Here is a 20,336-nt window from a genome sequence, read left to right on the forward strand (position 1 = left end):
CTCCGCCCCCCTTTGCTATCCCCACCACTCACCCAGGGCCCCCCCAGAAGAGTTTTCTCTCTTTTTTTTCTCCTTTAATTTATTCTCTTCCAGAGCAACTCCCATCATCACCACCTCTCCCCACCCACGGGTCCCCCCCAAATCCCGGGGGTGTTCCCCACGCTGACCATGGGGCGATAGAAGCGTGTTTCACCCCCCCCCCATGCCTTGTCCCCCCGCCCCGATTTTCCAGGGCTGTTACACCTCTGCTGTGGCACAGCCGGATCTGGCAGCGCAGGCAGGAGCAGGCAGGGCTCCGATCCAGTGTCAACCTCGGGGTTTTGGGGTTTTTTTTTGTGTGTGTGTCTGCCGTTTTGCTGTCGTCGCAGCCCTACCCCAGCCAGGAGAATGAGGATGGGGAGCCCGGTGCCCCCACCGGCTCCCCGCAGGAGCTGGCGTGTCGCTCCACTTCTGCCGCGCCAAAGGGCAGCTCGCAGATGGGGCAGGACACCCAGGCGGGGGGGGACGAAGGCCCCGGCAGCGGGGAGGGAGGCCAGGCTGCGGGGGGGTCTTCCTCACCGCAGCGGGAGGCATGAACGGGGAGGAGATCCAGGCTGAAGCGGCCTGCGGGGAAGGAGAGGTGAGGGGGTGGTGACATGGCGGGGGGGGGACGGTGGGCACGGGGTTCAGGCTCGTGCCCTCCCTGCTGACCCCCCCGCCACCATCGGGGGTGAAGTGTCCCTGCTTCTCCCCAAAAATCCAGGGTGTGACACACAAACGGGGCCGCTGTCCCCCCGTCTGCCGGCGTCCCCTCACCCCTTCTGCCCCCAACGCCTCCACTTTGTGCCCATCTCGATCCCACGGGACGTCAGGGCCAGGATATCCCCCCCCTGCCCCCCTCAAAATCTCTCCCAGCCTGGGCAGGGAGCAGCGCTGAGCAAAGGGGACTGAGCCGACGGACGGACACGCTGTACTCTGCCCCAGAAGCGTGTCCCCCTCCCCGCTCGGCTCTGCCGTGCACTCCTGTTACAGGGCGGCCATTTCGGGCAGGGAGGGGACACACCACCCCCCCCCTCCCCCCTTCTTCCCCGAGCACCCACCTGAGCAGATGGGGCAGACGCCCATGTCCCCTCCGCTGTCCCCCCTCCTGCCCCGTCCCTCACGCTGCCTGCGGGCTCTGGCTCTTCCTCCAGCCCTGGGGGGGGTTCCAAGAGGGGCTGTAAGTTTGGGGCTCACCCCCCGCTGCGTCCTGCTCCCCCCACCCAAAAGGAGCGAAGGATCCCAGCCAAGCGCCAGATCCAGCAATGTGCCGAAAGGGAGAGGGGAACCGGCTGGGAAAGCCTCAGAGCAGAGGAATCAGCGGGGTGAGGGCAGGAGGAGCCCAGGGATTACCTGCCCGCAGGGCTGGGAGCTCTCTGCCTGCTGTGTGGCTGCCGACGGGCTCTCAGGGGGGCTGCGGGGACATCCCACGCGGGTCCTGGGGGGCAGGGGACAAGCTGTGATCCCCCCCTCTGCTCAGCAGCGCCTGATCTCCCAGCAGAAGGGAGAGGGGTGAGAACTGAGCGTTCATGGGCAGAAAAAAGACCCTGGGTGACACAAAACGACAATCACCTCCTCCATCGTGGTTCCCTCACGCCAGCAAGGAGGGGGACATGCCCGGAGGACGGTCACCCCGGCCAGGACACGGCCTGCTGCCGGCAGGGAGGGGGAAAGGGGATCCCTGCGGGTACAGGGAGCGCCCCGGCAGCTGGGGGTTCACCCCAGCCTGGCCCAGGTGAGATCCCTCAGCAGGGTAAGACCCCTTCGGATGGTTTGGGGGGGGCACAAAGGCTCTCTGCACTGAAACAAGCCCTGCGTGGGCAGCTCTAGCTCACCTGGCACCGCGGGGCCCCCTGGATCCTCGACCAGCAGCTCCGTGTCACCCCCTGGGGTGGCTGTGCCGGTTTTGGGCCTCGATGCCCGGCTCCGTGCCGCCGACAGCACCATGCGGGCCGGGCGGCTGAGGCGAGCTGGGCTCTGAGCACCTGGCTCCAGCTGCTGCAGGCGGCTCTTGAGCTGCTCCTCCTCCCTCGAGCTCCTGCAGACACAGAGGAACTGTCAGCCCCCTCCCCAAAACCGGGGCTCCAGGCACCCGGGGGCTGGGAGGCAACACCCCAAACTTGGCTGCATGGGGAGGGGGACCAGGCCCGGCTACTTACGAGTGAGATTCGGGAAAGAAAGTCCGGCAAAAGGCAGGGCTGGCGCGCCAGGGGCTGTCCACGGGCTCAGCATCCTCCTGGGGGACAAGGGAATTGCCTCAGGGAAGGGAGACCGGTGCTCTGTGCCCCCCACCCTGGGCCCAGCCACTGGTTCAGCTGGGGAGGAGCCTCCAGGCCTCACCGTGGGGCACGGGGAGGCGGTTAGAGGCACCTACCAGGCCTTGTTGGGGGGGCTGGGGGTGCTGGGGATCCAGCGGTGTGCGCACGCGGATGAAGGACAGCCCGAACTGGCTGTGCTTGCTGAAGGGCTGGCTGCAGGTGAGCCGCAGGCGGTCCCACTTCTGCCCCACTGCCAGCGCCAGGAAATCTGCTGCAGGGAGTCGGGGAAAAGCAGTTGGGGTGGAGGGAACACACCAGGGATCACCGTCCTGGCATTGCCCCCACCTCTGCTTGTTACCCTGAGCTGCTGTTCCCCTTCCAGGACCAGGACACGGTGACAAGTGTCTACAGAATCCCAGAATCATCGAGGTTGGAAAAGCCCTTGAAGCTCCTCCAGTCCAACCATGAACCTCACCCTGACCGTTCCCAACTCCACCAGATCCCTCAGCGCTGGGTCAGCCCGACTCTTCAACCCCTCCAGGGATGGGGACTCCCCCCCTGCCCTGGGCAGCCCATTCCAACGCCCAACAACCCCTTCTGCAAAGAAATCCTTCCTAAGAGCCAGTCTGACCCTGCCCTGGCACAGCTTGAGGCCATTCCCTCTTGGCCTGCCGCTGGTTCCTTGGCTCAAGAGACTCATCCCCCCTCTCTGCACCCTCCTTTCAGGGAGTTGGAGAGGGCCATGAGGTCTCCCCTCAGCCTCCTCTTCTCCACACTAAACCCCCCCAGTTCCCTCAGCCGCTCCCCATCACACCTGTGCTCCAGACCCTGCACCAGCTCCGTTGCCCTTCTCTGGACACACTTGAGTCATTGAATGCTACGAAACTCCCGGGGCTGCAGAGCGAACGGAACAGCTGCAGTTCCTGGTCCCCTGGTCTCCCTGTCCCCTCCCAGCCCCTCTGCTCCCCCCTGAGCCAATCTCCCTTCGGATTTTTACCTTCCTTAAACATCCGGACGCCGCAGCGGTTCCGGTCCAGCTTCGAGTCCGCTGGCGTCATCAACGCGACGCTGGGCACCAGGGTGAGGTAAGGCCGGTCGAGCGGCCACGAGGAACGTCCCACCTCGATCTGGAGAAAGGCGCAGCCGCAGTTACCTGTGTTCAGGCGCGAGGGACACGAGGTTCAGGGCTGCCAAGCTCAGCCAGGGCGCAGCCCCTGCCCGAGCCAGTGCCGAGGGGGACGTACCGATGTCCACGTAGCCGATGGGGCTGGCTCTCTCCAGCTGCAGCTCCGCTCTCAGGTGCCTGCTGCGGTCCTGGGGGCAGCTGAGCCAGGGCCGAGGACCGTCCTCACGCAGCAAATTCTCCACCGGGTACCTGGGGTCCTGCAGATACCAGCAGAGACACCATGTCACGCCTCGGCCCCTTCCCCAGCCGCTTTCCCTTTCCCCTCCATCTCGCTCTGGGTGCAGGGGAGAAGTGGGGGACTCTCCAGCAACCCACAGAAATAGCCTGCTTTTGGAGAGGAATCACGCGTAATTAGCGCCCCGTGGCACTAATTAGTGCCCTTCAGCCTGCGCCTAACAAGGAGCGCTGTGGTGCTGCAGCCCATCGCACCCTGTACTGAGAACCCTCCCCCTCTTCAGCAGTTCAGAGGGAACCCGGGTTTTGTAATACCCCCCCCTCCTCCCATGAGGAGACGCCCCAGAGACCTGCGAGGAGAAGGAGACAACGAAGCTGATTTTAACCGGAGCCATCTGGGATCCCCAGGAGAAACCCCTCTGCCAAGCTTCCCTTCAGATCCCTCCAACCTGGTGTGGAGAGGGGGCACGTCCACGACAGGATCGAGCACCTCCCGGCAGGGAAGAGCCTCCGCCCCCCGCCAGCTGTAGCACAGCCCCCCACTTTCAAACGGTGCGAAGTGGGGGACACTGGGGCAGCCATTCCATGAGTCCTCACTGACTCCAGTCACCCCACAATCCCCCCAGCCCTGGCCAGCAGCCCCCCAGCCCCACCCCACACCCCCCCAGTCACCCAGAGCCCCCCAGACCTGACCCCCCGCTTTGTTTTGCCACAGCAATGACCCCCACAACTGACTCACGCCCCCCCCCCAGCCCCAGTCAGCCACCTCTGTGCCCCTAACTCACCCCCCCCACCATTCCACCACCCTGGTGCCACCCACATCCAGCCCACAACCCCCAGCCCCATTCACCCCCCCCAAGTGCCCCCCATCCCTGCCCCACAACTCCCTTCAGCCCCTCAGTTCCAGCCCCCGGTGTCCCCAGACCCACACACAACCTCCCCAGATCCATTCTGCCATCCCAGTAGCCCCCAGTCGTGCCCCACAAGCCCCCCCTCAGCCCCACTCACCCCCCAGCCCTGTCCCACAGCCCCCCCCATACAGCCCCTCTCCCCACAGCTCCCCCCATTCACCCCCCCAGTGCTCCCCAGTCCGTCTCCCCCATTTCCCCCCCACAACTCTGCCCCACAGTCCCCCCCCATTCACCCCCCCAGTGCTCCCCGGTCCCTCTCCCCCGTTCCCCCCCCCAGCCCCTCTCCCTCACCACCGCATCGATTCCGAAGCCGCCGCCGGAATCTCCCGCCCAAACCGCCTGACCCCTGACCCCCGACCCCGTGGCCCGCTCCCCGCCGCTCCCTCCTCACTTCAGCCCCCCCCCCCCCCGCTCCCAACCCCTAATCCCGACCTCTGACCTCGGTCCCTGACCATGGACCCCGGTCCCCGACCCCCGGCCCGGCCCGGGGCTCCGCCGCGGTGCATGACGGGACACGTAGTCCTCCAGCAGCTCCGCGTCAGCGCCCCGCGCAACGGGCTCTAAGAGACCGTCTGCCATGTGCGCTCCCTCCGGAACAGCGTGAGACGGCAGCGGGAAGGCCTGGGGGAAGGGAAAGGAGGCGATTCAACAGAATTGACAGAGCCGGCCCCGAGTGCGAGGTGACCGTGTAACCGATCCCACCGGCACGGACTGTGCGTCCCGCTCTGAGTCTGGAAATGGCAGATGATCCCTGACCGTGACAGTTCGCCCCTTCCCTCCCGCCAGAAGCGGCTCCTCTGGCTGCTGTCCCACCCCTTCTCTCCTTCGATTGGTCGCCGGGGCAGCGCCGCGCTCAGCGATTGGTCAGACGTGCGGTGGCGTACCCGGTGATTGGCGGACGGCGGCGGAACGAGCTGGCCGTTGGGGAGGGGGGGGGGGAAGATGGCGGCGGTGCTGGAAGTGGAGGTTGGAGGCCCCGTTGAGCGCGACGTGGAGGAGGTAGCGGTGGGCTGGGGGCTCCGAGGGGGCGGTGCGGGATGGGGGTCCCGGGGAGGGGCAGGGATGTGGGGGTACTGTAGGGCGGGGGGCGCCGGGACGAGGGTTGGGGGCTCTGGCGCGGGGGCAGGGCCCTGCCTCAGGGGCTGTGGGGGGCTCGGGGACGGGGGGGCAGCGGCAGACTCGGGGTCTGGGGGGCGCTGGGGTGGGGGGAGGTGGCGGGGGCCGGAGTAGGGGTGTGTACTGAGGCTACTGGGGGGCACTGGGGCGCGGGGGGGGTACTGGGAGCTTGCAGGGCTTTGGGACAAGTGAGTGGGGGGAGCATGGGGGCTGGGGGACTCTGGGGGTCCATGGGGCAGGGGGACATTGGGGGTCTCTGGGGCGGGAGGGCGCTGGGAGCTTCTGAAGGTCCCTGGGGCAGGGGGACGCTGTGAGGCTCTGGGTTAGGGGGCCTTGGGGGCTCTTCCTGGTGGGTCTGTAGGCCCTGGGAGAAGAGGCTTTGGGGGGGCTGCGGGGTCCCCGTGGGTCTTAGAGGCACTGCGGAAGGGTGAGAGTGGGGGGCTGGAGTGGGCTGGGGAGCCTGAGCCGGGGGTGGGGGACTGGGTGTGGATGGAGGAATTGCCTGGAGGAGGCTGCGGGGAGCCAGGTGGGGAGAAGGGCAGCGATGGGGGCAAGGCTCAGGAACGCTGTGAGGTGTGTGAGGAAACAGCAGTTGGGGACACGGCAGGTACTTGCACGCTGAGGTGCTCGGGGACGAGCCCATGGAAGGACTTTGCGTCCCTGAAGCGGCCAAAGCGCCTGTTTTCAAAGTCGGGCTCCCCAGAGCTGGTGCAGTTGAAGAGGTGTCCTGGAAACACCAGTTGGGCCCTTTGGCACCTGTGAAGCTTTTCTGCTCTTAATTCCTTCCCCGACTGTAAAACTTGCTGCTGGAAAAGCCGCGCAGGACCAGGGTGGGATTTGCATTTCGGAGAATACGGGAGTGCGTGGGGCTGCTGGGGGTGCCCTCGGACGCTGGCAGCACGGGTAATGTTTCCTCCTGGCAGCCACTTCAGCCTGTCACCTCGGTGCTGCGTTGTGCCAGCTTCCACGCTGAGATAATTAGTGGCCCTTATTGCTCTTGGGGAATTGAAGGCATGTGAGGTCGAGGGCTTTAATCAAAGTCCTCGCCATTCCCATGCTGGTGTTCAAGTGCTCCTGGAGATGAAAAATTACAAAGCTGAAAAAAATAATCAGAAGAAAAAAAAAAATCTGCTTGGAAAGCTGGAATAGGGAGCAAGGGCCGGCCTGCTCCTGCGCAAGCCGCCGTACCGGCACCGCTGTGCCGGGCTTTGCCACCGCTCTTTGCTGTCACCTGCGCTTCGTGAGCTTTCCTTGGCTCGTAGGGCGGCTCTGCGTGCGCAGCCGTGGGAGCGGCGGCACGGGGAGGGGGAGAAGGCAGTCAGCTGGTGTAGTTGGGGTGGTTTTCAGTGCTTTTCCTCCAAAATTGGTAGTTTGGCAAGACCGTCTGCATGAAGTGCGGTAAGAGCTTGTGCCCCCTCCCTGCGCCGTGTGTCGCTGCCGCAGAGCAGGTACAGTGGGGTGACAGGAGGATTCAACCTCAGATCCAGCGACCGAATGTCTTCAACCACAAATCGGTCGCTCTTGAGTTGCTGTTCGTTATATTTTAAGCTATTCGCTGGTGGGTTTTTATGCCAGAGGGGTGTTTTTCCAACGAGGCTTTGAGGAGCGCCGAGCTGTATGTGTGCCCGCTGGAACCAGGTTGTCCGAGCCCCGCTCTGAACCAGCGAGTCTCCTCCTGTGAGTCTACTCCGTTGCCATAAGTGAGACTTCAAGCAAACTAGTAAGCACAGAGTAAACTTGCGCTTGTGAGCTCCTTAGTTCAGTGCCAGCATCAGATGGGAAACCTCTTTCCTGAAACGACACAGAAGATCTGAAGTCTCTGACCCCCACAATTAAAATTCCTGTTTTTCCGTCCATCAGGAAACAGCTTTTGGGGGTGGCTGAGGGGCAGAGAGGCCGTCTCGAGGAGGTGGCTGATAAGGAGCTGCACCCAGGGCTGTGCTTATCCCTCTGCTGTGGTTCCACAAAATCCATGTGCTGTGTCTCCAGTGATCTTGGCAGCTTGTTGGGCCAAGCCCTTCGCTGAGGAACCGTTAATGGTGGAGATCTGAAAGCGGTTTAACGTTTCCCTTGGCACTCCTGTGTGGGGTAAACGCTGTGTGGGGTGGCTTCAGCTCTGCCCGTTTGTAACTCGGGCTGTCGGCAAAGGTTTCATTTACAATTATGGAAGTGTTTGGTCGGTCGGGGCCTTGCTACTCCTGGACGGTTGTTATTGCGCTGTTTTATGAACGGAAGAAATTGAGATTCAAAAATCTGCCTCAGTTGAACAGCCGGGCTCTTGAGATTTATCTTCCAGTTGTTTTGGGTTGTTCCTAGGGGGTGATGCGAAACAAATACCGAGGTGGGGGCTGCAGGAAGGTGAGATCAGGTCCCAGGCATCCCAGATCCTCGGCTCCTGCACCTCAGCCCGCTGCTGCGCGCAGCGGATGCTGGGTGCTGTTGGTTTGGGTGGCCAAACTACTGCAGAGCCGCCCAACACGAACTGTGGGCTGCTCTGTAGCTTGGAACTGAAATCAGCAGCTGCTTATTCTCCATCCTCGAGATGTTCCTCCTTACCTCCTTCCCAGATTTAGAGCGTAAGGAGATTACAGCCAGCTCGCAGCAGGGTGGTTGGGACGTGAGCCTGGAGATCCTCCTCTCTCCCCGCGTCTGGACTGCGAGAAACAGGCGGTTACGGGGTTTGGATTGTAGGGAGCCGCAACTGTTGCGTTTCCTAGAGGGAGGTAATTTTCTTGACCGTCCTGGCTGTGGGAGTCACAGGTTTGTGGCAGCTTTGGGGCATTAGCCCCTGCTGAAAACTGAGGAGTGGCATGAGTTTCATCCAAAGGCCACGATACCGTGTCCAAGGAGGGAATTAGACTTTAGTCGTAAATACCCAGTTGCTCCCAGTCATCACCCAGAGGGTGATGAACTTTTTCTGAAAAAAGTTGGTGTAAGAGCTCTAGTTGGTGGCACACAGCGGGTCCCGTGCTGGTGTCACCAGCTGGGGGAGGTGCTCAAGAGAGCGTATTTTCAGATACCGCAGTCATCCTCGTGGTTCTTGTCCAACCCCTCTCCTCTCTGGGCTGGTAAAGGGAGGTTTAAGAGCAGAAACTCTTCAGCTTAGCTGATGGGGATAGAAAAGGACCCAAAAACCGGGTGTTAACATGAGACAACCCCAACTTAGAAATAGAGCTTAACAGTGAGAGCAGGTGCTTCCTGGCACCATCTCTCACACTTGGATTTACCGCCACCGTTTGTTTTTAGAACCAAAATTAGATTTCTTTGGTAAGAGAGCATGTGGATCAAGCAGGGGTTAACTGGAAAGTCCAGCTTGGGGTGGCTGCTCTGCCAAGTCCTGTCTGACAGTTATCAGATCGCTCCCCCTCTGCCTGAACGTCCTGTTTGTCACGTCCCGGCCCCCTCTTAATAAAGTTATTTCAGGAGCTTTAAGCTCAGGGGAATCTGGTGAAACTCAGTCCTTGTAATTGAGGGAAAATTGTGTCTCTCCGTTGTGGATTCCTGCACCTGCGAGGACAGCGAAGGTGGCGGTTGCTGTTGGCTTTGGAGGACAGCTAGAGGAAGCCCTCTTCTCTGTGACATTTCCTCAGGGTTTGGGGCTGAGAAGGCTTTAGCTCATTTGCTGGAAGAATTTGCAAATTTGGGGAAGATGCTGAAGGAACGAGGCTGAGAAGTGTTCCCCAAGCGTGGGACAGGCCGGCGTGGGTGGAGCAGCTGCTGGCATGGCACAGAGGAGTGACCAGAAGCCACTGGAGGAGGGAAAAAAAGATAATTGATGTGTTTAGAAGGTGCTGGACTGTCTGTGCTTGTAAAACATCCTCATCCAGCAAGGACTGGGGGAAGCAGGGATCTCCTGGGGGGTGGCAGCGGGAGCCCCCAGGTGTCTGCCCGGAGCTCACAGCGGGATTGACCTACACTGGAGCTGAGCTGGGCCAACAAGCACTCGGGGTTTCTCATCTTCCCCTGCTTGCAGTGACTGGAGAACAATTTTTTTTTTTAAATTTTTTTTTTTTTACCTGTTTATCAGAGCAATTGTTCCAACTGCGAATTGCGCAGCTGACTTTTTGAAGGGAAATCGGCGACTGAACTGGACGTGGATGCTTTCGGAACAGGAGAGCTGGGGGAATTCAGGCGATACGAGTGCGCTGCTCGGAGCCGGTGTCACATCGTCACCACCTACGCGCCGTTTCCTATGCAAGCCAGCGAGCTCGAACAGGGATTTTCATAGGTCTCTGTTTAGCATCTGCCTGAGTACTGGAGTGCTTCTCGAAGGCCTCGGGGACCGAATCTCTCGCAGGTGTCGCTCTGGGGTGCGGCACAGCAGATGTGTAGCAGCACGCAGACGGGTGGCTGCCACCCGTGCATTTCCCTCTCTCCTCACCCCGGGGTATAATTAGGTGCCACGGAGGAAACGAGGCGGCCATGTGCGTGTCCTCAGCCGAGCCCGGGGTGCGATCGGAGGTGCTGGCTGCAAGACGCCTCTCGGGGGAACAGCCCTGAGGGACCTGTCATACGGTGGCACGTCACCGGCTGCCGTGCCGTCCCCGCGAGAGCCCTGGGGTAAAGGTTGAAGCCGAGCCGGTGGGGTGAGGTGGAGCCCGTTCCTGCGTACACATCTCCAGTGTGCGCAGAAACCCGCGATAACGAAGTCCTTGCTGTGACTTGTTTCCCATCTCTCTCCTTACAGCCACACGCCTGCTCGCTGTAAACATCGGGCATGGGTTATTCGGGGCTGGCAACCGGGGCGAGTTGGAGGATCACGCTGGAGGGTCTGCAGCCAGATGGGGGGTTTGTAAACTGCATCTTTCTATGCCCAGCCCCAGGCGAGCCACTGGAGGTTTTATCTGTGCTTGTCTCTCGCCAAGGAAAGGCGAGATGAAGTCGGAGCTGCCTGTTGCTGCCTCCCCAGCGCCGTGGGTCAGGGTTTGTGCTGGCACTGGGACGAGCGTTGCCCAGCCAGTGAGCCCGTGCAGGGCCGAGACCGGTGCTGGAGGCCGCTTCAGCTCTTCCGTGAGGATAAAAAGCTCCAAGAGAAAGCTGAAATGCAATGCCCATGGTCCCCCCCACCCCTCCCCAGTCCAAATGCCTCGCGGTGAGAGTATTCACACTGGTTAGCACCGAGTCGTGGTTCTGTGGAGGAGGCTTTGAAATCGCTTAGTCCGGTTCCTTCTGTCCCTAAACCTGTCAGACGGAGGATGTCCTTCGCACCCTGCGTCCTGCCTGGCGGTCTCAGCTGGCGTTAAACACGGATTACACCAGCCCATCATCTTGTCACTAATAACGGCAACTCCCGTCGCTCTCAGTTGCTCTTGTCGGGCAAAAACTTTGCTGCCCTTGACGCTTGGGAGAAACTTCCAGCCGTGTCAGCAAAGCAAGTCCTAAATCTTTCTTTTTCTGTGATTCTTTCCATGACGGTTTGTTGCATCCTGCGGGCTGGTGGGATTTCGGGCTCCCCTCTGTGTCCTCTTTGTGGCGTGCGCAGAGACGCCTGGCTGGGTTGTGAACGTGGGACTTAAACCAGTTTCTCCAGTGCACGTGGGGCAGGATGGCGGGCAGAGCCTTGGCTGCTGTAAAATATGGGGGTATCCGGGGAAGAGGACTTGATGGCGGAGCAGGGGGACTCTGCAGCTCTCCCCGTGCTGCCCCGAGGTCGAAGGATGGCTCTGGGCTGTGGTGTCGTGATGGGCACATCGAGGGTTTGTTGTTTAAAGCTTCTGAATCCAGAGTTTCCCTTCTTAAAGCTCTCAAAGCTGCTCCCAAACTTCAGCGGCTGATTTCTTTGGTGTTTTCGTTTTTTTTCTTCTTCCCTAGGTCGATCTTTCGCACTTGTCCCCAGAGGAGAGATGGAGGTGAGTCTGGGGTAGGTGAACCGGTGCCCACAGCTCGAGCAAGCTCCTGCTCCTGACCGGAGCTCCCAGCCTGTACTCGCAGGATCGCAGCCTTCCCTGCTCAGTGGTATTTCTTAGGGGGCATTATGAACTGTCTTAAAAAGCAGTACTGATGGGTTTTCTTTTAAACTGCTTGCTAGATATTCCTCCTTTTCCCTTAGCCAAACCCTTTTCAGCCAGAGGCTTGTCAAAAAGCACAGCAGAACTGGTCTTCTCTCGGTATTAATTTATAGAGGATGGCGTAAGATCAGAGAATTCAGCATATTTGTTGCATTTGGATTTTTGTTTCCTCCTAACTTGAACTGTTTTGTCAGCTTAAGACCGAGATGTCAGGATGTTTCAGGTCTTAATTTTGCCTTGGTTTCTGCTCAAACAGCACCAGCTGCAAAGAAACTCCGGGTGTCTGTAGAGCATCAGCCTGGAAATCGCTTATTCCAGGATGCAAATGGGGTTGCCTAGGGCAGAGAGAAGCCATTTGCTGGGGTTTGGGGATTTTGCCAGCTACGGACCATGCCCTCGCTGCCCGTCCAGCCTTTCCCTTTCTGGGCGAGAGGGAGAAAGGTGCTGGGGGCTCTGAAACTGGGCTGAGGGTTTGGCATCGAGTGGTAGCGCACGCTCGGCTGATGCTGTGTGCCCCACGCTCGTTAGTTCAGGTACACAGGCGTGAGTTCTCTCCGCCTCGTTCATGCCAGGATGGGCTGGAGGGTGCTTTTGGCTTTCCCAGTTTACAAACGAGCTTGTCTCAGAGAAGCCTCTTGTCCTTTCTCCTCTGGCCTTTACCGCAGCCCCCCGTCTCCACGACACTCCTTCGTGGTGTCTCTCGGTCTGGCATTCCTGGCTGCCGGCCCTGCCGTGCTGTTCGCCTGCGGTCCGTGCTGCCCACGCGCTCTTTGGCCACCTTTTCCCTCTCGTTGCAGGGTGGAGCACGCGCAGATGCATGCCAAGCACCGTGGTCACGAGGCGATGCACGCCGAGATGGTCCTTATCCTCATTGCCACACTGGTGGTGGCTCAGCTCCTCTTGGTTCAGTGGAAACAGAGGCGCCCCCGCTCCTACAACGTAAGTGTCTCCCACAGAATCCCAGAATCATCTGGGTTGGAAAAACCCTTGAAGCTCCTCCAGTCCAACCATGAACCTCACCCTGACCGTTCCCAACTCCACCAGATCCCTCAGCGCTGGGTCAGCCCGACTCTTCAACCCCTCCAGGGATGGGGACTCCCCCCCTGCCCTGGGCAGCCCATTCCAACGCCCAACAACCCCTTCTGCAAAGAAATCCTTCCGAAGAGCCAGTCTGACCCTGCCCTGGCACAACTACGCCACCTTTTATGTCTCCGAGGCCAGGTGTGAGCACTGAGTGCCGCTGTCCTTTACCCAATGAGAAGGATATTCCCCTTTTTTCCTCCTCTAGTCTGGTGTCAAGGTACCCTCATCTTCCCAGCGGTGTGGGGGGGTTCTAGCTAGGGGTCCAGATGGACGCGCCCAGAGACCTTGAGTTCAAGGTCTTTTCCAGCCTAGATGATTTTGTGGGTTTCTGGTAGAGGTGATGCTGATAACAACTCGGTTTTACGTAGTGCTTTGGTACGGGGTGATGGGCCAGGCAGATCTTGAGTACTGTCCTGAGGGTAAGGCCAAGGGAAGCTGCATTTTGTGGGCGCTTCCTCAGCACAAAGGGGGCTGCTTGCTGCTGGGACCCTGGGTTTGACGGTTCCTGCGGCACTGCTGGGCAGCCCTGCCACCTGCTGACACCACCAGCTTGTCAGGGACTGTTGTTTCACCCCAACCAACCTCACCCTTATTGTCATTAATGTTTCCAGGCAATATCTGTAATCCTCTGTGAACTTTAACCTGAATCTGTTTGCCTGTTCCCCTCTGGCAGCACCGCAGAAGCTGTAGATCCCTTTTGGGAATAGGCCGCAGGGCAGAGGCGAGTCTAAAACTTTCCGCTGCGCCTTGTTTAATCCTTGTTTAATCTTTGCCTGAGGTGTCTGTGGTCGCAGCGTTCGGGACCCTGGGAAGGTGAAGGTTTAGGTAACCACCTTATGACAACTAGTTAGGTGGATCCATCTCCTGTACCTTCCTCTGGAGATCTTTCCTCAGTGTTCTCCTGCCAGCCCTCGTCCTCTGCTACCAGAGATCACCAGGCTGCTGCCTCCCGCTCCCTCTGTCAGGCTCTGAGCCTGTTCTCAGGGTGCCCCAGACTGAACCTCCCATGTTCCCCGGTTTGTTTGGTGCAGGCAGCAGAACAGCTGCCGGGCTGGCAGGGTGTTTCTGATGCCTGATGAGCAGAGAACCAGCTCAAAATGCCTCCCCTGTGTTCCTGCAGATGGTGACCCTCTTCCAGATGTGGGTAGTGCCTCTGTATTTCACGATCAAGCTGTACTGGTGGCGGTTCCTGGTGATCTGGGTGCTTTTCTCAGCGGTCACAGCTTTTGTCACCTTCAGGGCAACTCGAAAACCTCTGGTACAGACAACGCCCAGGTCAGTACACGTGTTCCTGGGAAAACTCCTCAGCCCCAGGGTAACCATTACAAGGAGCTTTTTCCAGTTATCATTGCCTTAAACTTTGTACCCTGGGGCTGTTCAACCCCTGCCCGAGGGGTCAGTTGAGTGATGTCAAGCACTAACCAGCCGCTGGCAACCAGCCCTGTGCACATGGTAGCCGAGTGGGTGGTGGAAAAGCAGATCCCGCCTGGGCTGGTAGCCCCACTGAGGGCATTCCCGGCATGAAACGTGCTCGCTTAAGGCCTTTGGAGATCCCGAGGTTTCTAGTTTGGAAGTTGAGAGCGTGAGTGGCCCGTGGCAGCGGCGGATCTGTATCTTGAATTAGAAATGTAAAGCTCTCTTGCCTGTGCATATGGGGAGCTAAAGCGTCTGCAGACAGCACCATCTGGGTTTAAAAAGGGAAACTTGAGGTGCTTGGTGCAGTTTCATTCAGGAAAAATAATGTTAAGTTCTTGTTTTAATTCTTTACAGGCTGGTTTATAAATGGTTTCTACTAATATACAAGATCAGCTATGCCACCGGGATCGTAGGGTACATGACTGTGATGTTTACACTTTTTGGTCTTAACTTATTATTCAGGTGAGTGAATCTTTGGGTTCCCACTCCTGGGGTGGGGGCTGTAACAGTGTGGAATAAGGCGTTGGCTACAATTCTGGGTGACTAGTTGTCTTAGAAATCTGATTAATGGGACCAAAGAGACTCTTGGGGTGTCGTCTCCCTCTGCTGGTTGGGTCACTGGTGAGGTGCTGGTACCTGAACTGGTGCTGTGGGTTGTGTCAGCACACTGGCTTTGCACCCCTGCAGCCCCCACCCCTCCCCCCCAAAAAAAACCTCTTGATATCGTTTGGGTTCTTCTGTTGTAGAATCAAACCCGAAGATGCGATGGATTTTGGCATCGCCCTCCTCTTCTATGGTCTTTACTACGGGGTGCTGGAGCGGGACTTTGCCGAGATGTGTGCGGATTACATGGCCTCGACCATCGGGGTGAGTTAGAAGGATCTGTTCAGCCCCTCTGACCTCCTGACAAATATTTCTCTACCCCGGGCCTTTAAAAACCTGCGTTAACCCGCAGCCACATTGGAAGGATTCACACCTCGGGCTTCCCGCTGCAGCTCGTGCTCGCTGTGCCCAGCCGGCATGTTCTGCCTGCCTAAAATCTGTAGCTTGCCCACCTGGTACCAAAAACCCCATTCCACCAAAAAAATACGTGACCTAGGACAGCGGTGGAGTAGGTCACGTTGCTGCTTTACAGCAGCTCTTCAGGGTCTTGGACTTTGTGTTTCCTGCTCCTCTCTGAGCTTTCTGCTGCTTCTTGGAGGTTCTGTCGCAGCCCCTCGCCAGCTGCCTTCCACTCGCACTGGGACACCTCAGCAGAGCTCGGGTCTCCCCCCATGGAGGCCGTGGGCACCCAGGACGGGCCTGCAGTAGCCCAGGGGCTTCCTGAGGGTCTGGCCTGGCTGCAGGAGGGTGCTTGAAGCAAAGCTGTGCCAGGTCTCTGCCGATGATCCTGAACTAGGAGGAGCTGTGGACTCCTTCGAGGGTAGAGAGGCCTTACGGAGAGGTCTGGGTAGACTGGAGAGCTGGGCAATCGCCAAGTATGAAATTTAACAAGAGCTAGTCCTAGATTTTCCGTTTGGGACGGGCTAATCCTGGTTGTATCTATAAACTATTGGAGTGTGCCCAGAGGAGGGCGACCAAGATGGGGAAAGGCCTCGAGGACAAGACTTAGGAGGGAGTTTGATCTCTTCAGCTTGGAGAGGGCTGGGGGGTGACCTCATTGCAGTCTACAACTTCTTCAAGGGAGGCAGTTGCTGGTCTCTGTGACTCAGTGATAAGACACGAGGAAGTGGGGTGAAGCTGTGTCAGGGGAAGGTCAGACTGAAAGTTAGGAAAAGGCTCTTTGCTGGGAGGGCGGTTGGTCCCGGGAACAGGCTCCCCAGGGCAGTTGTCACGGCCTCCCGAGCCTGTCAGAGTTCAGGGAGCATCTGGACGACGCTCTTAGTCCTATGGTTTAGTTTTAGGCAGTCCTGGGAGGAGCAGGGAGTTGGACTCGATGATCCCAATGGGTCCCTTCCAACTTAAGATGTTCTAGGCTTCTGTGGGAGCCGGGACGCAGCACGAGTGATCAGGGGCTCGTGGCTGTTCCAGGAGGCTGTGGGACCGCAGCTGCGTGTGGGGAGATCCGGTTGCTTGCCCCATCGGGCTGGTGCTGAGCCAACGGGCTTGGAAACGGGGGGAGGTGGCCTCTCCACGCTCTGCTCTTCGGCCGTCCGAGCTTCAGGGACCTGTGGCTCGAATTCCACTGCCAGCCCAGGGTTGTCATTTTGGGTCAAAGCTGTGACCTTCAGCTCATCCTGCTCTCAGCCCCGGCAGCTGACAACTCACCAGGGGTGGTCCCCAGCACGGAGGGGTTGGGGCCACCACGTCACTGAGCAGCTCCCTGTCCTGTTGTCGTTGTTTCCCGCAGCCGGACCTGTAACGAGGTTTTTAAGCCCAAAAGGCCGAGGCTGGGCTCAGCCCTTCTTAGAGCTTAGCCGCGCGGGCCGCCTGCCCTCCCGCTGTCACCGCTCTCCCTCAGCTCTGCCCTCCCCTCCCGCAGTTCTACAGCGCCTCGGGGATGCCCACCAAGCACCTCTCCGACAGCGTCTGCGCCGTCTGCGGCCAGCAGATCTTCGTGGACGTCAACGAGGAGGGGATCATCGAGAACACCTACCGCCTCTCCTGCAACCACGTGTATCCTTCTCAGGAGCCGGCCCCTCGCCGAGGCTCCCACCTTCCCCCCCCCCCAAGTTCCCCCCAGCCTGGGGTGAAGAAACACCCGTCTCGGGGCCGTCGTGCTGATTTTGCGCGTGATCTTTGCCTGCGTCATAGCTGACGTGGCCAAGTCCTGCGTGTCCCCCAAATCGCTTCCTCTCCGCCTCTGTGCGCGTTACAAGCAGTTGTTTCCTCTTCCTCCCCCTCCCCAGTTCCCCCCGCCCTGTGCTGCCATAGAGCCGCGCCTCGCTTGCCTTTCCCAAATCCACTGGCCCCTGCCCGCCCCGTGCTTGCCACCGTGCGATGTAGGAGTGCGAAGTGTTCCCGAGCCAACCTCCTCGCAGAGAACCTCCGAAGGGAAGAGTGGGGATGGAAAAAGCTTCCTGCCCCACGCAGCATCCCTCCACAAACAGCCCCCCAGGCTCTGGCGCTGCCTGCCCTGCCTGCTCCGGCCGTGGCCCGGCAGCGTCCTCCTTTCCCAGAGCTCCTCCGGCTGCACCCAGGGTTTTCCAGCACCCTGGAATTGTGTGGTCCTTCCCATCAGCTGACCAGTGCACGGTCATTTTGGGAACTGGAAGTCCTGGTCCTTGAGCTGGAGGGGGGGGCGGGGGGGGTGGTTTCCTGGCAGTGACTCAGTGGTGGAGGTGGGGTGTCCTCGGGCACCACTTGCGTTTCTGGCTGCGAGGTGGTTTCCAAACTGGGCCTGAGCAAAGGTCACGCTGGCAAAACTCGTTGCCTAAATTTAACCACTAGAAACTGGCAGAGTTGAAGCTGACCTGGCCCTGGCAACCGACCCCAGGGCTTCAGTGTCACTCACCCTGTGGCAGCTCTGGGGGGGGTTTGGGGCTTGTGGTGGTCCCCGGGGGGGTGAGGGCTGGCTGCTCTCCAGCGTTAACCCTGGGCTCGAGGAGCAGAGGCGTTACCTGGGGCAGTTTCTGTTTGCTCAGTGATGCCTTTGTGCGTGGCAGCGTCTCCATCACAGGGCCGCGACTGCAGCCGCCTCATGCTTCCCCGTTGTTTTTTTTCGGCCTGCGCTCAGGTTGGGTCACTCCTCGCTACCCAGTAGCTGGCACCTGGAAGTCAGACGCTGGGAAAAATTCCTTAAATCTGTTGTTAATCCCCGAGAAGCCTTTGCAGGAGCCTTGCGTAACGCGCACGCTCAAATCCACAGAGCGCTCGGTGGTGCTTGAAGCCCCCGGTGCTCCCTTCCTGAGAAAACGGCGTGTCCGGTGGTGGTGTGCCACATTCTTTGGGGCCAAACCTGCCCTTTTTTTGTCAATCCAACCGCAAACCTTGCTGCCGTTAGCTGAGTGCAGTCGCCAGGCAAAGGTGTCCCTGTGCCAGACTGTTTGAAAGAATGATGTGTAACTCTACGGGCCACAGATCTTCCATTTCAGGAATGAATTCACGGGTTAGGGGAATCTCTGGCATCTAGAAACTAGAGATTAACTAAGCATTGAAACAAATTATTGTTATCAAATCCTAAAAATATTCTTGCTCCAGAGCTGCTGCTTTCCTGGGGTGTCTGGCCAAGAGCTTAGGAATCTCTTGGGCGTCGCTTTGCAACAGGAGCTGGAGGAATCAGCAGCGCGTTGCCCAAAGCGGAGCCGCAGGCTTGGACAGGAGCTGCCGAGCATCTCGGGGCAGCCTGGTGCAGTGACTTGTACGACTGATCGCGTTTCCCGGCAGCGCTTTTGTTGCTAAAATACTCTTTTTGAGTTAACTCTATCTTAAAAAAAGCCATCCTCTGCCACCGGCTCTCGCCCTCATATCTGAGGAGCTTCTCACCCGGTGTGAGCGTCTGCGGGGCGACGCGTTGTGCCGGGCTCTGTGGGTGAAGGATTTGTGTCTCCTCGGTACCCGGCACGTCGGTGCCCGCCCCGTCAGCCCCTTCCTGGGTGCCTGGAAGGCGCTGCACCTTCTAAGAAGGGGCTGCAGTTGTGCAACGTGGCCGTGGGATGTTTCCTGTCCCCCACGCAGCAGCAGCGTGGCGGTGACTTTTTGTTTTTTGAAGCTCGATGGTTTCCTTCGTGCTCGATCGTGTCCCCCCCAACCTCCTCCAGTTCCCCTTAACGTGCCGCTCCCCAGCTTTCACGAGTTCTGCATCCGTGGCTGGTGCATTGTTGGGAAGAAGCAGACGTGTCCATACTGCAAAGAGAAGGTGGATCTCAAGAGGATGTTCAGTAACCCGTATCCTTTCCCCTCGCATGAGGGGCTCGGGGAGGGGTCTGGGAGCTGCTGGCTGCTCCTCTGGGCTTGCCCTGGCACCCCGGGCAGGTCGCTGCCAGCCACGACTCTGCGGAATCTGTCCCCAAGCTGGGCACGGGGCGCCTGGCACGGAGCAACAGGCACGGCCCAGGGCGGGGGTGGGAGGCTGCAGCCTCCAGCGAGGCAGCTGCTCCCTTGTCTGAGGGGTGAAAATGTTCACAAAGCCCTTCCCGGCTGTGCCCCCCCCCAGCCCCTGCCTGCTGGTGGGAGGGCTCAGCCCCCCCGCCCTGCCCCCCCAAAGCCCCTGCCTGCTGTCAGGAGGGCCTAGCCCCCCAATTCTGCCCCCCAGAGCACCCCCCATCCTGCCCCCCACAACCCCCTTGTCCTGGCTCCCCTAGACCCTGCCTGTTGTCGGGAGGACTCAGCCCCACCCCATCTTGCCCCCCCCCAGCCCCTGTCCACTGTTGGGAGGGCTCAGCCCCCCCATCCTGCCTCCCGTCCCCCTCCCCACACCGCAGGGGTGACTTGAGCCCCAGGTTTTACTTTCCCACCTCTGGCTGCCGGCGCAGGCGGGCGCTGGGTTTGCTCCCGTGCGGGACATGGGTGCCCCAGCCCCGAGGTGGGTCGTGTCGGTCCCACAGGAGGAGGAAGAGGAGGAGGCGAAGCCAGGCCCCCCCAAATCCCACAGGACACCTGGCTGCACCCCACACCCGCCACCTTGCTGAGATGCATTGAGTTGAGCTTGGCCGCTGTGGAGGGTCAGGGTGGCCCCTGCCCCATTCTGCCAGCTTTGGGTGGCCCTTGGGGGGGTCACATTCCTCTCCTCACTGCCCCCCCCCCGCCCCCCCGCGGCTCTTTAACTCCTTCCTGCCCAGCTGGGAGAGGCCTCACGTCATGTACGGGCAGCTGCTGGACTGGCTGCGTTACCTGGTGGCCTGGCAGCCGGTGATCATCGGCCTGGTCCAGTGCATCAACTACATCCTGGGGCTGGAGTAAGGGCAAGCGGCCACCAAGCCACGAGAGGACGCGTGCCCAGGGCGAGGGGACAGCGCCTGGCCGGGGGGACGTTGGCTTTTCTCCGTCACCTCTCAGGACCTCGGTCGTCCCCCGAGGACGCAGCGGCGACGGGGAGGACTCAACCCTGGGGCTCCTCCCGTTAGGGTTGGGGGAGTCCCTTTTTTTTCAAAGCGATTTATTTTAATGAGCATATTTAAAACTTTCTATTGCAGACGAAAAGAGACGCTTCTCCTGTTTCCCTCTGCAGCCCTTTGCACGGCCCCCCCCACCCCGCGGGGGGTGTGAATTTTTGTCTGGGGGCTTG

At 59.8% G+C, this 20,336-nt stretch overlaps 2 protein-coding genes across 9 annotated transcripts; one reads left to right on the forward strand and one right to left on the reverse strand.

Annotated features, from left to right (window-relative positions):
• Nucleotides 1-234: 234 nt before the first annotated feature.
• XNDC1N (XRCC1 N-terminal domain containing 1, N-terminal like) lies at nucleotides 235-5,445 on the reverse strand. Of its 5 annotated transcripts, none has more exons than XM_074860623.1 (10): nucleotides 4,987-5,445; nucleotides 3,987-4,085; nucleotides 3,521-3,659; nucleotides 3,274-3,429; nucleotides 2,393-2,547; nucleotides 2,178-2,254; nucleotides 1,854-2,056; nucleotides 1,372-1,504; nucleotides 1,080-1,228; nucleotides 235-603 (listed from the first exon to the last, which is right to left on the reverse strand). In XM_074860623.1, the coding sequence occupies exons 2-10, from the start codon at nucleotides 4,029-4,031 to the stop codon at nucleotides 371-373; spliced, it is 1,290 nt and encodes a 429-aa protein (XP_074716724.1). In that variant the 5' UTR covers nucleotides 4,032-4,085; nucleotides 4,987-5,445; the 3' UTR covers nucleotides 235-370. The 5 variants fall into 5 exon arrangements, with proteins under 5 accessions (XP_074716724.1, XP_074716726.1, XP_074716727.1 ...); XM_074860625.1 differs by having other exon boundaries at nucleotides 1,080-1,174; nucleotides 1,372-1,537; nucleotides 4,987-5,444; XM_074860626.1 differs by having other exon boundaries at nucleotides 1,372-1,456; nucleotides 4,987-5,443.
• Nucleotides 5,446-5,482: 37 nt separating this feature from the next.
• On the forward strand, nucleotides 5,483-20,251 carry RNF121 (ring finger protein 121). 4 transcript variants are annotated; one of them, XM_074860629.1, is made up of 9 exons: nucleotides 5,483-5,549; nucleotides 11,475-11,512; nucleotides 12,469-12,610; nucleotides 13,875-14,029; nucleotides 14,525-14,632; nucleotides 14,917-15,037; nucleotides 16,653-16,786; nucleotides 18,896-18,997; nucleotides 19,891-20,251. In XM_074860629.1, exons 1-9 carry the CDS (start codon nucleotides 5,490-5,492, stop codon nucleotides 20,009-20,011), a joined length of 981 nt encoding a protein of 326 aa, XP_074716730.1. In that variant the 5' UTR covers nucleotides 5,483-5,489; the 3' UTR covers nucleotides 20,012-20,251. The 4 variants fall into 4 exon arrangements, with proteins under 4 accessions (XP_074716730.1, XP_074716731.1, XP_074716733.1 ...); XM_074860630.1 differs by having other exon boundaries at nucleotides 5,485-5,546; XM_074860632.1 differs by having other exon boundaries at nucleotides 5,485-5,546; nucleotides 18,896-18,994; nucleotides 19,877-20,251.
• The last annotated feature ends 85 nt before the right edge of the window (nucleotides 20,252-20,336 follow it).

Source organism: Strix uralensis, chromosome 2 (genome assembly GCF_047716275.1).
Source record: "Strix uralensis isolate ZFMK-TIS-50842 chromosome 2, bStrUra1, whole genome shotgun sequence".
NCBI lineage: Eukaryota > Metazoa > Chordata > Aves > Strigiformes > Strigidae > Strix > Strix uralensis.

What these genes read in the sequence shown, in the direction of transcription:
- RNF121 (XM_074860629.1), top strand. Translation starts at nt 5,490, where the DNA reads ATGGCGGCGGTGCTGGAAGTGGAGGTTGGAGGCCCCGTTGAGCGCGAC. An exon ending in CTGGTACAGACAACGCCCAG is followed by an intron (nt 14,030 to 14,524) that starts GTCAGTACACGT and finishes AATTCTTTACAG; the next exon opens with GCTGGTTTATAAATGGTTTC. An exon ending in AAGAGGATGTTCAGTAACCC is followed by an intron (nt 18,998 to 19,890) that starts GTATCCTTTCCC and finishes CTTCCTGCCCAG; the next exon opens with CTGGGAGAGGCCTCACGTCA.
- XNDC1N (XM_074860623.1), bottom strand. Translation starts at nt 4,031, where the DNA reads ATGGCTCCGGTTAAAATCAGCTTCGTTGTCTCCTTCTCCTCGCAG. An exon ending in AGCCCCCCCAACAAGGCCTG is followed by an intron (nt 2,255 to 2,392) that starts GTAGGTGCCTCT and finishes CTTGTCCCCCAG; the next exon opens with GAGGATGCTGAGCCCGTGGA. An exon ending in CGTCTGCCCCATCTGCTCAG is followed by an intron (nt 604 to 1,079) that starts GTGGGTGCTCGG and finishes CCTTCCCCGCAG; the next exon opens with GCCGCTTCAGCCTGGATCTC.